Source organism: Quercus lobata, chromosome 2 (assembly GCF_001633185.2).
Source record: "Quercus lobata isolate SW786 chromosome 2, ValleyOak3.0 Primary Assembly, whole genome shotgun sequence".
Lineage (NCBI taxonomy): Eukaryota > Viridiplantae > Streptophyta > Magnoliopsida > Fagales > Fagaceae > Quercus > Quercus lobata.
In genome coordinates, this window is record NC_044905.1 from 86,310,711 (window position 1) to 86,324,310 (window position 13,600).

At 34.6% G+C, this 13,600-nt stretch overlaps 1 protein-coding gene across 2 annotated transcripts; it reads left to right on the top strand.

Moving 5' to 3' along the window:
• Positions 1-4,457: 4,457 nt before the first annotated feature.
• Positions 4,458-10,554, top strand: LOC115976982 (palmitoyl-acyl carrier protein thioesterase, chloroplastic). 2 transcript variants are annotated; one of them, XM_031098586.1, is made up of 7 exons: positions 4,458-4,788; positions 5,870-6,456; positions 6,641-6,774; positions 7,466-7,579; positions 7,918-8,089; positions 8,215-8,283; positions 9,849-10,554. In XM_031098586.1, the coding sequence occupies exons 2-7, from the start codon at positions 5,935-5,937 to the stop codon at positions 10,116-10,118; spliced, it is 1,281 nt and encodes a 426-aa protein (XP_030954446.1). In that variant the 5' UTR covers positions 4,458-4,788; positions 5,870-5,934; the 3' UTR covers positions 10,119-10,554. The 2 variants fall into 2 exon arrangements, with proteins under 2 accessions (XP_030954446.1, XP_030954447.1); XM_031098587.1 differs by having other exon boundaries at positions 5,876-6,456.
• Positions 10,555-13,600: the final 3,046 nt, after the last annotated feature.

Genomic DNA, 13,600 nt, shown 5'->3' on the forward strand with positions numbered 1-13,600 from the left:
GTACTTATATCAACTTAGGGTACGTTTAGTATGTTGTAATAACTCCTGTAATGGAGTAGTTATTCATGTGTAATAGCAATTCGGTCATTTGGTTGCATCTTTATTACATAGATTAGTTATTACATTGGAATGACTATTTTTTAAATTGAAAAATAGTTATTCCTCTTTAAAATGGATGTAATAGTTATTCATATAATAGGTTTTAAAATTAATATATTTCAAAAAATATAAAGTTTCCTTATACATCATCTTTTACAAGCTTTCCATATGTAACAACCAAACTTATAAATAGTAATAGTTATTCCATTACAATGTCTTTTATTCCTAGTAATAAAGATTACTATTCATAATGTAATCTACATTCAGTGTACCAAATGTACCCTTACTTTTCTCACTAGCACATTGTAGTGGGCTTTTTTTTGCAATGTTGGGCTGGGCTGCATCCTGCGGTATTGGCCCAAATGTTTTGAGTAAGGGAGTCGGGACCGGTCCAATTGTAACTCGCTTTGGTCCGGCTTGTGCACAAACTATACCCCGTTTGCCAGAGTTTAATCACAGTCACATGGCAGGCAGAACCACTGCGAGTAAATTATGGCAAGCAGATATAATAACGTTGATATAAGAAACACAATCACTACTTTTAGCCACAATAAGTAAAAGTGAGCAACAAAAGGCTCTTTGTACACAGAATAAGCTAGGTGAAGAATAAAAAGAGTTAGCAAAATTAAAGCGTTAGTCTGCCATACCAAGCAATACACGGGGTTGAAACCAAGTAGGGAAAAACCGTTCCCTCAATGCGAGTAATCTTGGAGAATAAATTAATTGTTTTGAGAGAACAGGCCTAAATGGTCCATGCCCAAATACAGATCTTTTGCCTTTTATAGAGAGCAAGGCTATTGAGGGAGAGAGGAAATCAACTTATTGGTGCATGCCTGCCGTTCTAAACTTTCTGTTTTTCTTTTCCTCTCCTTCTTACTTCCTGGTTTTCTTTTTATTTTGTTTTACTTCCTTTCCTTCTCAATGCTTACTTCTGAGTTATGTTTTTCTCTAGAAATTCCTATTACTGTGATTTTTTGAATCACCTTCTCAGTGCATAGCAAGGGGTCCTTTATAGAGTTTGCCGTGACTGGTATTTACTATTTTAGCCCTTAACTGTTTTTGTCTAGTGTGGGTGTCCTTGTCGATCACTTACTGGTCGTCAGTGGTGCAGCCACCACCACTTACTTGTCCTGGCTGTGCTGCTCTTCTCTGCCAAACAAAGAAGACTATTTTGTTTGTTTGCTTACTGTGACTTTTTCTACCTGTTACAATGTGTGGGCTCTATTTCTCTCAATCTCTCATGGCATGCACCTGGTGATTCCAACTCATCCTTACTTCTTTTGGGTGGCATGTTATCCCAGCAGGACATTTCCCCCAAAGAGCCTGAGCAAGAACCCCAGAATAGGTTTTTTCCCTCTCCCCACCGCCAGACCATGCCCTCTGACTCATGACCCACCACTTCCTATATTGGCTGGGTACAAGTTGGTAGTGCTTGGGTCTCGCACGTGCTTCACCTTCTTCACCCGTTGCTCATGCACTTGCCGTGTTCTAAAGATTATTCTATACGTTCTGCCGTGCACTTTTGGCTTCTTATGACGTGGGTTGTTTTCCAATCTACCATTCTTAATGACTTGCTTCTTTTGGGGATTGGGCCTTGTTGGATCATAGGCCTTTCTTCCCCCGGCTTATTCTGTGTTCACTCGGTAGCCTTGTTCCCATGCTCCTGCTATACCACTCTGCTATTCCTACTGTAATATTGTTTGACTCAATCCTGCTGGGCCTCTTTAGGCCTGCTATTTATTTCCCTCCCAGTAACTTAGTGTGTTCACTGGGCCTTTTCTTATATTGTTTGCGGGCTCCTGTGTCTCATTTCCCTCTTGGGCATCTTTGGCCCATTTGCTTTCTTTGGGCTTCTTCAGCCCTTTTCCAATCCTGCTTTCCCATGGGCCTTTACTAACTCTCTTTGGGCTTCCCTAATCCAATTACTTTATATTTCATCCTTGGGGTTGATGGGTCTTCCATTAGCCCTTTACTTTCTTCGCTTACATTACTTTCAGCCTGTTATGGCCTATTCTCACTTTTCTACATACTGCCCATGGGTTTGCTTCCTCTCTCTTTCTAGGCCCTTTCAGGTCCGTTTGCTTCTTCAAGATGCACTTTATGAGCCCATGTGCCATTCATTTCTGCCACTTGGACACAATGGCTTTTTCTTGCCTTTTAACTAGCAAGTCTCCACAACACATTCATTTGTGTTTCTACTTTTACTAAACCTAAGTGTTATTTAATTGTGTTAGTCATGCTTAGTCGAAACCTTTAAATTATAAAGCATCTCTCCAAATTTCTATCTTAACATTAAATCAACGTCTATTTCATCCACAAAAATTTATATCATTCACAAAAAGCATGCACTAAATGACTTCATCTTCAATTTATTCAATGAGTTTATTTATCACTAGTACAAAGAGATATGGACTTAGTTGAAAACCATTTTCAACATTATCATTATAATATATATTTTAATTTTTTTAAGAGTTAGAAATTTTGCAAATCTAAAAATAATAAGTAAGGAAATATTAAAGGAAAAGTGGAGATTTAAGATTGTATATATTGAATTAGATAGTATTTTCAAGTGGGTTTCATTAACGAGTGCTTTTAGGGTATTTCCTAAAGTAGTCAATTTTAATAATTATAGGATCATATGAAGACAACAAATAACATCGACCTCTCAATAGCTCTCAATTTGTTGATTTTCTTCTAACAGTGCCATATAAGTCTGCAAAATATCACATTTTTTCATGATTTATATATTCCATTAAAATCTTATTACACCATATTTTCTTTAAGTGATAGAATAGATTTCAAATGACAATATTTAACACGGGGGAACATGACAATTTTTTTTTGGTGGGTTAATGTTTAGTGTAAATAGGGTTGTGAAAAAGCGAGACAACCCAGTTTAACATACAATCGAACCAAATTGATTTGATTCACTGCTAGTGTCAAGACTCAAGATGGGTTAACCCATTTTGACATGAATTTTTTGACTCATATAAATAAATGACATTTTTAATCAACATAAATTTGAATTTAAATATAAAAATTATTAATTAAAAGAACTTTAATGGTTATATTGCTATATTCTTCATCGGAAACTTAAAGTAGTTAATCATTTTACCCAAAAAAAAAACTCTCATTTTATAATATATTTCTCAAATTGTGTATTTCTAAATTTGGGTGAAAGTTTTGACACATTCGAATTAAGGGAGTGGAGATTTCTAGATATATATATATATATATATATATATATTTTTATTGAAACACTAGGAGGTGCCATTGACCTAAATGGTGATTGCAAATTTCGGTGGAACTTAATTAGGTTGAAATAATAACTTGGTATAAAATCTTCTCTCGTTGATTCCTCCAATTCCCTCCAATTTTGATTTACATGTAGGATATATGGCATTTAAAAAATCAAATAAATGTCACACGTCTCATATCTAGCTAGAAATTAGATGATTCAATAAGAGAGGATCATTTCTTGTATGATATTAGCAATTTAATTGATTTTAGAATTTGTATAGAATTGAGAACCAAAAAAAAAAAAAAAAAAACTTGTTTTTAATTATTCTATACATGTGCTTACAATTTTAGATGGGTTGAAATGGATTGTGCTCGGTTTATTATGTGAGTTGTGTTGTATTAACCCGCTTAATAAATGTAGTGTGTTCGGGTTATTGACCCATATATTAGAATATACTATGTTGTCTCATGTATTAGAACACTTTGCTTGCCAAGAGAAAAAACTTACATAGTCCTGACTTTTGAAGCAATAATGGTCTTAGACTACGTAAGTATTACTCTTCGTCAACTTACCTCTTGATATTTAAAAATAAAGACATGCACGGCTCATACATTATATGAGTCATTCCATATGTATTAAGTGTTTATGAGTATAGAGGATAAGGGCTGGAATTCAAATTTTCAAAAATGAGCTTCACACATATATATATACACTTAAATTAGGTTAGTTAGAGTATAATTTATATCTTGTATAAAAAAAATAATGAATTATTCTCTAAAAAAAATTATTATTAATAATTATCCTAAAAGCACCCATTAATATGAGCCAATAATAATAATTAATTTTAAACCCAAAACCTCATTAACAAGCAAAGTGATAAACCATTTACCCAAACTTTTAGATGAGTAAACCCCAACCCAAATGGGGAAAGTAACAAAAGAAAAAGAAAAAGAAAAAGAAAGAAAAGGCAAAGAAGAAATACGTAGAAGGGAGGAAGGGCAAAAAGGTGAAAAAGGGAAAAAGAGGAGAGACGTGTTGGGGAAAGTGGGCTTTGAAGGAGAGCGGCGGGAGAGACAGGTGGATACTATTATACTACTATATAAATAAACTCTTACTAAACGCCATTTCCCCACCACCCAATCAACCGCTGGCCCTAAAGTCCCACATTTCTCATTTCTCTCTCCAAATTTCTCTTTGCTATTTTGGAAAGTGAAACCAAAGCCAAAACCAAAACCCAAATTTTTATAAGAAGAAACAAGCGCATATATATTTTATAATTTAAAAGATTGAGATTGTAAACCCTAGAGATAAGTGTCTAGAAAAGAGAAAAGAAAAGTGTTTGCGGATCCGAAATGACATAAGAGCCCTCTCTCCGCTTCTTCTCATTGTTTCTTGTTTCCACTGATTCGAAAATCTTTCATTTCCTTTTAGTTTCGTCGCTGTTGAAGGTACGGACGGGGAGAGATTTTGAATTTTGCTTTCGTTTTCTCTCGCTGTTTTGTGTGTGTGTGTGTGTGTGTGTGTTGGTCTGATCCGCGCGTGGCATTTGTAATTACTGGCCATCGTTGTCCTCTGTTTGGTTGCCGGGAAAGTGGAGGCAGTGGAAGGAAAATGATGTTTGCTTAATTTTAATGTTGGTGTTTTGCTGGCATTTGAATAATGAGAGATCTGGATTTCTCATTTTTTAAGTTTCTCTTCCCATTTTCTCTATCATTTTATCGGCAACCAAACGCGGAATAGAAGTTTTGTCTTCTTTTATTTTTGTTTTTTGTTTTTTATTTTTTATTATTAGTTTCCTTAATTGTTTACAAATTGAAATGCTTCTGCTTTAGCTCTTGGATGTTTATTTATTTTAAAAAAAATAGTTTTTCAGTTCAGATCTGCTATTTTTTTACTCCTTATTTACGTATGGGTCTGTATTCGATAATATTGATGGTTGCGAATTTCAAAATTTTCTGTTTATTCTTTAAAAAAAAAAAAAAAAATTCTCCTTTTGATGGCTTTGATTTGCAATCAGAATCGTTTTTTCTTTTTTCTTTTTAGGAAATTTACTTTGGTATAAATGTGCTTTTTCGTACTGGCTTTGAATTTTAGGATAGTTTTACCGAAGTAAGCAAAAACTGTGGAAAATGTCAAAATTTGAGTTCCTGTTTCGTTTGAAATTAAGAAGGTTTTTTCTTTTAAAGTATTTTTGAAAATATAGCAATTTAGATAGCGTAAATTTCTCGGAACATGTTAAATATGAATTTATGTTTTGTGTGTTTGTGTGTGTGTGTTTTTTTTCCTAATTTTTTTAATCAGAAACTTGCTTATGACATTTCGAATAATTTCATTATCTGAACAGTGAACGGTAAAGAATTTGGGTATTTTATTTTTGTCCTTGTGTAATTTGTTAGAAGGAATTGAAGATTCCAGTTTTGTTTTAATTATATGGTTTTATTTCATATTGCTTCATTATTAAGCGTATGTGTTCTTTCTGAAGCTTTTGCTTATAAAATTTCACTGACAAAGTTTTATTTTTTTGGCCAGAATCAGAGCTCGGATTGTTAACAATCTTTAATTGACTGTTGGGTAAAAAAAAAAAAAAATTCAACATGGTTGCCACAGCTGCTACTTCTGCATTCATTCCAGTCCCTTCTCCGTCGGCTCCGGACCCCAGCTCCAAGCCGAAAAAGCTTGCGAATTTGGGAGGAATGAAGTCGAAATCGACTTCTTCTGGTGGCTTGCAGGTTAAGGCAAATGCCCAAGCTCCTCCCAAAATAAATGGTAGCTCAGTTAGTTTGACAACACCTGTGGAAACTGTGAAGCATGAGGTTGAAATGTCTCCTTCTTCTTCCTCTTCTTCTTCACCGCCACCAAGGACTTTCATTAACACACTGCCTGATTGGAGTATGCTTCTTGCTGCTATCACCACTATCTTCTTGGCTGCTGAGAAGCAGTGGATGATGCTTGATTGGAAACCGAGGCGGCCCGACATGGACCTGCTTATTGATCCATTTGGTCTAGGGAGAATTGTCCAGGATGGTTTTGTTTTCCGCCAGAACTTTTCTATTAGATCATATGAAATAGGTGCTGATCGGACAGCGTCTATAGAGACGTTAATGAATCATTTACAGGTACTAGTATTGAATAATTCAATTTTGTGATATAGATTTTTTGTAGGGAGGAATATGAAAACCACTTCAGGAAACCAAAATTTTAATGGGTTGTTATGTTTTCCGCAACAGCATATATGTATGTTAATGAGATTTCTTCTTCACAAGCTGGTTTTTTTTTTGTTCCTTTTGTTTTTGGCTGCAGGAAACTGCTCTTAATCATGTTAAGACTGCTGGACTCCTTGGTGATGGCTTTGGTTCAACACCAGAGATGTGCAAAAAGAACCTGATATGGGTGGTCGCACGGATGCAGGTTGTGGTTGATCGCTATCCTACTTGGTAAGTCACTTCTTCATGCATGGAGGTTGCCGTTTTTAATGGTTGTTGTGCATGAGATGATAGTTTTATCATTCATTTATGTAGTACATGTTGTGTTTGGCTTCATATATTGATTTGAGGATTTCATCCCCTACCCTGCTATTTTCCATATGATGATGTTCATGGGGCTGGCCCCATAGCAAAGAACTTGCTCCGAGCTTAGCTTTGTTTACTTAATTTTGTACTTTTACTTAATGATATTAAGATATGAATATTGCTGGTTTTTGTTACATATGTAGGGTAGTTTTTTCCCCCCCAGAATTTTATGAGCTAGGAATGCTATATACTTGCCCTTATTTCTCTGAAATGATGTACATTTATGAAGTTGCATTCAGATTTCCTGAGTTCATGTATATTTTTTTTGTAAAGGGAAGAAGCTCAATGCAGAGATGCCACTAGTGAAACTCTTACTATAGTATGGGGTTGACATTTCAAAACTCTTGAATTATAAATATGTTTTGTATTGACATTAGCCAACTGGTCTAAAATAATTTTGTGTGCAAGTTATATAATCTGTTTTTAGCTAAGAACTGTATGGAGTTTCATCAAGGCTGGGCAGTAACAGAATTTATAGGTTATAAATTGATTTGTAGGTAGTATCATGAAAGTGCTTAGTAGAGTTTGATGGGCTTAATTTATTTTTGTCTTACAGGGGTGATGTTGTTCAAGTGGACACTTCGGTTGGTCCATCTGGAAAGAATGGTATGCGGCGTAATTGGTTTGTACGCGATTACAAAACTGGGGAAATACTAACAAGAGCCTCGAGGTAGGATATTAATTTTGATTCGAAATTAATATTTATTTTTTAAACTGTTTCTCTCTGCTCTTTGCTGATAAATTGTAGTCTGATATAGCTTTTTAATATGCTGCATGGTGGTGTTGGAAGGGGGATTGTAACATGTAATCTGATCTGTTTTACTTTATATATTGTGTACATTGGGAAATGACAATTGAAGCAATGAAACAAATAATCATCTACTATTTGTTATTTATTTAACATCTATAAAACATGCATTGTGGTGTGATTGCATACTCTAAATGCTATCAACTAAAGAGATTGATTGGGTTTTCAATGATTGTGTTTTTGTTTTTGATGATTTGCAGTGTTTGGGTGATGATGAATAAAAAAACGAGGAAGTTATCTAAGATTCCGGAAGAAGTTCGAGGGGAAATAGAGCCGTACTTTCTGGATTCTGATCCTGTTGTGGAAGAGGATAGCAGAAAACTACAAAAACTTGACGACAACACTGCGGACTATGTTCGCACTGGTCTCGCTGTAAGTTTTTTCTTTCAATATAATTAGTCAATTTACATTCTATTTTATTTATTTTAAAATTTTATCTGCCTTGCTGCTCACGTGTTGCTTTCTGATTTTTGTTCTTCCCCCTTTGTGATTTGCAGCCTAGATGGAGTGATTTAGATGTCAACCAGCATGTTAACAATGTGAAGTACATTGGCTGGATTCTTGAGGTAAATGTCCAAGCAAAATTGATTTGTTTAGATCACCCATTTGCACTTCCCCCTCTCCCTCCCTTGCTCTTTATCCTTATCTTTCTTAGATGACTGTTTACGAGATTTGATATGCAAGCTAATAATGCCTTTCCTCTCTGAAGATTGTCAATTGCTCTCTATCCTTATTTATTCTTAGATGCCTGTTTACTAGATTTGATATGCATGCTAATACTGCCTGTCCTGTCTGAAGATTGTCAATCCGGAATAAAATTCTGAATGGATTGAATAGCGGAACTGGTCTGACCAGGGCTAACCTTCTCTTGGGTTTAGTTTATTCAATAAAAGTATAGATGACAGCAGTGACTCTGCAAACCTGTTTTTGAGTGGTACTGATTGATTTGCTGTTTTTGAGAAACGGTTGAATTCGTACGCTAAGAATTCTTACTTTTTTTTCAAGAAGAATTTTTTTTTTTTTAATTATTAATTTAAAGCTAATTTTTTTAGCTAAATCATATCCTAAAGCTGCAATTTTATTGCTAATTCTTTAGGAGTATGTTTGCCATACTTGGAATGTATGTAGTTTTTTTTTTTTTTGGTTTGTTGAGAGAGAGTTTCAACCTATATGTAGTTTACTTAATAATAAGAGTCCGTTTGGGAATAGTTTATTTAGGTGAAATTGAAAATATTTTGCTGAAAGTACTATAGATAAAAGCTAAAAAGTAGCTGAAATAGTACAGCTCATGAATAGTACTAAAAAGTGCAATGAGACTCATTAATAGTAGCAAAAATAAGTTAAATAGTAAAAAATGCTGGCTTTTTAAGCCAATGCCAAATGCAACCTAAGTCCCTTCCCCAACAACCTTAATTAATTGCCAGGCTGTATAAGTCCATTTGAGGTCATGTGTGGTGTAGTTATCACTTTGGTTGTCCAGCAAGGTTGTAGTCACTTCAGTGCAGCATGTCATGTGTACATGTCTTCGTGAAAGTGTCCATTGTGGCCTTTCGCCATTGCCACATAATAATGTTTGTCTTTTAGTTGTCATCTTTAACCTCTTCGATTGATTTATTGCTGGCAGAGAGGTTCCTTCTCCTTTCCACCTGACCATGAATTCTCAGACTACAATTGTGCTGAGCTTTGGTGAACAATTTCATGTCTTTTTCAGGTGTTTGCAGTGATGCCTCAGCAGTGCATTGCAAACTATATAAACATAACATCTCCTGGTTTAATCAGCAAGAAAAGTGGGCATTTCAGATTTATGTTTAGGGTGCCATGTACTTGTGTTAAATACTTCCATCGCAGTACTGTGATTTCAGTACTGCGATGGAAGTATTAGATTTTATGCATTACTGGAAGTATTAGATTAGTACATCACGTGTTATTTTAACTCTGTTGATTATATGTTTTCTTTTCTTTTATTTTGCTTTCCTTGACAGCAGGAGATTTAATCATGGAACATTTACTTGTTATCTTTATTCCTTTGAATCTGGATTTCTGATGTTATTTATTTTTTTTCAGTATCTAATATCTGTTGGAAAGTTTTCTTGTCAATTTAATTAGAAGTTAATAATGGTAAATGTTGCAGAGTGCTCCGTTGCCAATCTTGGAGAGCCATGAGCTTGCTGGTATAACTTTGGAGTATAGGAGGGAGTGTGGGAAGGACAGTGTGCTGCAGTCTTTGACTGCCGTCTCTAGCAATGGTGTTGGCAATTTGGCTAGTCTTGCTGACATTGAGTGCCAGCACCTGCTTCGACTTGAGGACGGGGCTGAGATTGTGAGGGGAAGGACTGTGTGGCGACCCAAATACGCCAAAAACTTTGGGACTTTTGGTCAGCTTCCAGCTGAAAGCGCTTAATTTTGTGAGTGCTGGAATGGCAATGCTCTCCCTCCCTTCTGTGTGCTCCTCACTTGTGTAGAATCCTGCATGTGTTTCTTGGATTTATATATGTTTCTTCCTTATATATATATATATATTCCTTCTCTTTTGTCTCCCCTCGAAAAGAAAAGTAGCCCCATTGTAATTAGCCCTTGCTGTATCCTCTCTCTCTCTCTCTCTCTCTCTCTCTCTCTCTCAAAGGCTCGCTAAAGGACAAATGTCTGCATTCTGGCAGTTAACCTTAGCTGTTTGGGATACCAGGGCGAGTTGTCTTATTTAATGGCATGACATGTATAATTTTTTTTTTTCTTTTCATTATTATTCTTTGTTATTTAGAAATAGCTATAAATGTCCATTTATTGCTACAATAATCATTGATCTGACTTCAGTTAAAAACGTGTCTTGTGTTTGGATGCAACAGCTTGTATTTTTAGCATTTTGTGTTTTAATGAGTTCCTCCTTTTTAAAGAAGACTTGTACATATATTTGTAGAATAGAGTAGGCAAAAAGAAAGATTTCTTTAAATCTTAGGGTGGTCGTCTTACCCCTATATTTGGGGGATTGGTGTTTTATTTGGGTTGAAAAGTTAGGCGAAGATTTGACCATTAAATTGAGGGATTCGTTTAGAAGTTGTGGCTGGCAAGGTTGTTCAACTCTCCAAACCATACGGCAGGGTGAAACCGTGTGGATTCTATTGTTAAGTGGCAGTTTCTAACGATGTAGACAGACACGAGCCAATCTCTCCTGACTCCTGATCTAGTTTATACTTTATAGGTAGTCAGAAAGAAACTTCTGGATAAACCATTAGGAAAAAAACATCACACTTCAAGCGCTTGTCGTTAATAACTCACCTTAAATACGGTGCCCAAGTTTCTTATTGACAATCCACATCCGCCAATAACTCACCTTAAATATGATAGAATTCCGCGGTGGTGTTGCGGATGATTTTTGATCTCGGTGCAGTGCCGGTGATGATTTGGCTTCTTGGAAAGCTGATCAGGTCAATGTAGCTAAAAAAACTCTACCAAAACCAGCCACCAGAGTTTCCTTAAGGTGTTGGTATGTTGTGCATCCGTCATATGCTTCATTTTTTTCACTAGATGTGGTTTCCACAACCATATAGTACCCACATGTATTGCATTCTTCTATAAAAAAAAAAAAGATAAAAGAAAAAGATAGGTATTGCCTAGATCCTGTCTACTTTTTTCAACCAAATTATGGAGCTGATTTTGAGTTTTACGCTAAAGGGGAAATAAATATAAGTGGGCACGCCGAAAGGCCTGTATTTGAGCTATTGGCAGTCAGTGATGATATTATTGATCGAGATTTGTGATTGCGATTCAAGATTGAATTTCACGTGCTTGTGATTTAAACGATAGCGATAGGAAACTAAATACCCAACTCAAATGTAAAGAGCGAGGATGGTTAGGCGAGAAGACCATCCTAAATCTCTAGCCCATAGGCCGATGACCATGCAAACGGAAACGGACCGAAAAAGATATCCAACGCCTTTATGGATTTGTGGGACAAGCAAAATAACTAGCTGGAGCCTTAAAAACAAATTGGACCAGGAGTGTAGTAAGTTTACACCTTTAATTTTTTTTTTTTTTTGGGGTAAATACGGAATGTTGGAATTAGATAGAAATAAGTCTGGTACAAGACATTCCCTCTTTGTCAAGGGTACATAGCTGATCCACCACGGATTAATAAACAAAATATAAGCGTCAACACTAGTGCTGCCTATTCTAGCCAAAGCATCCGTGCATTGGTTTGCTTCCCTATAAACAGGTTCCACTTGCAGATTGCTAAAGGTCCTCAATAGGTTCTTTCAGTCGGTGTGTAGAGGTTCAAGTGAGAAATTGATTTTGGAGTTTTTAATAAGGTGAACTACTGCTAAAGCATCAAGTTCTACAATTAAACTTGGAATGTTTTCTTCTGGGCCATCATAAGCCCATCACTGAGGGCCCATAATTCTGCCATAATGCTATTCATATTCCCACAATTCCGAGCACACCCTTTGATCCACTCCCCATTCTCATTCCTTTGGAGACCTCTACCGCCAGCTTGCCCTGGTTTGCCTATTTAAAAATAATATGCTATTTGAAAAGAATGCGCCCGATCCAAAATATAAAGTTGGGTTTATAATAGGAATGGAAATAGCTAGAAAAAATAAATAAATAAAACAATTTTTTTTTTTTTCAAAACAGTATGAAAGTAATTTCAAAAAAATAAAATGTGAAACTACTATGTGTTTAGAATGTTTACATTAGTATGTGTTTAGCTCCCACTTTTAAAAACAAATTTCTAAATACTTAAAACAAATAAAAACATTGATTTTTGGGAGACCATTTCAAGTTTGAGATATTTAAAAAAATATATATATATTTTACAGGAAGTAACATATATAGATTATTATTATTATTTGGATAATGATAAACTTTAAAATTGATAATGATAACATATATGTTACAGTAAGTAACATATATAGAACTAATGTACCCTTCCTTCTTTCTTTCTTTTTTATTTTTGGATAGTGATAAAGTTAACATTTGAAAGGTGAGAGTTTTTTTGTGATAAAAACAAGTTCCTTAATTTAAAAGATAAAAAAGTTTGGGCAAATCTGTGGAGCTCATTGTTTTCAATTTATTTAAAACTGTACCGCTAAAAAAAATTTATGTATCTTAAAAACATCCTCTTAATTGTTTTCAAAATCTTGTTTTGAACCTAGAAAATAGGAACTAATTTTTTGAATATTGTATTTAGAATGCATTAGCCAAACAAAAGATTCAAGTGTGGAATCCACTATTTTATGGTTTCCAAAACAAAATATTGTATTTAAATCCTCTTACCAAACAAGCCCTAAATATTTTAAATATCAAAATCAATTATATTTTAGGGCATGTTTGGTAAGAGTATTTAAATAAAGTTTTTTGTTTTGCAATCTATAAAATGGTGAGTCCCGCACTTGAATCTATTGTTTGGCTGATATTCTCTAAATACAGTTTTTAGAAAATTGTATCCTATTTTCCTTATTCAAAACATGATTTTGAAAACGACTGAGATGATGTTTTTATGATACAAAATTTTTTTATAACTGTATAGTTGTAAATAAATTGAAAATAGTGGACCCTACAGATTTGTCCAAATTCTGCTATCTCTTAATTAGTTTATCTTTATCATAAAAAAAGTCTCACGCTTCAAATTTGAAACTTATCATTATATATATATATATATATATAAATATAAAGGGTACATAAGCTCTATACCCCTTATCATTATCAAAAAAAAAAAAAAAAAGTAATCTACAAATTCTACAATGTTTTGAATTTAATTTGAAAGCATCCTAAAAGTAATCTACAGATTTTATATTAAAAATTGTTTGGGACAAATCTATGAACCCCACATATTTGTCTTTTAAATAAAAATATACACACTTCTAAAACTATTTTCATTAAATAATG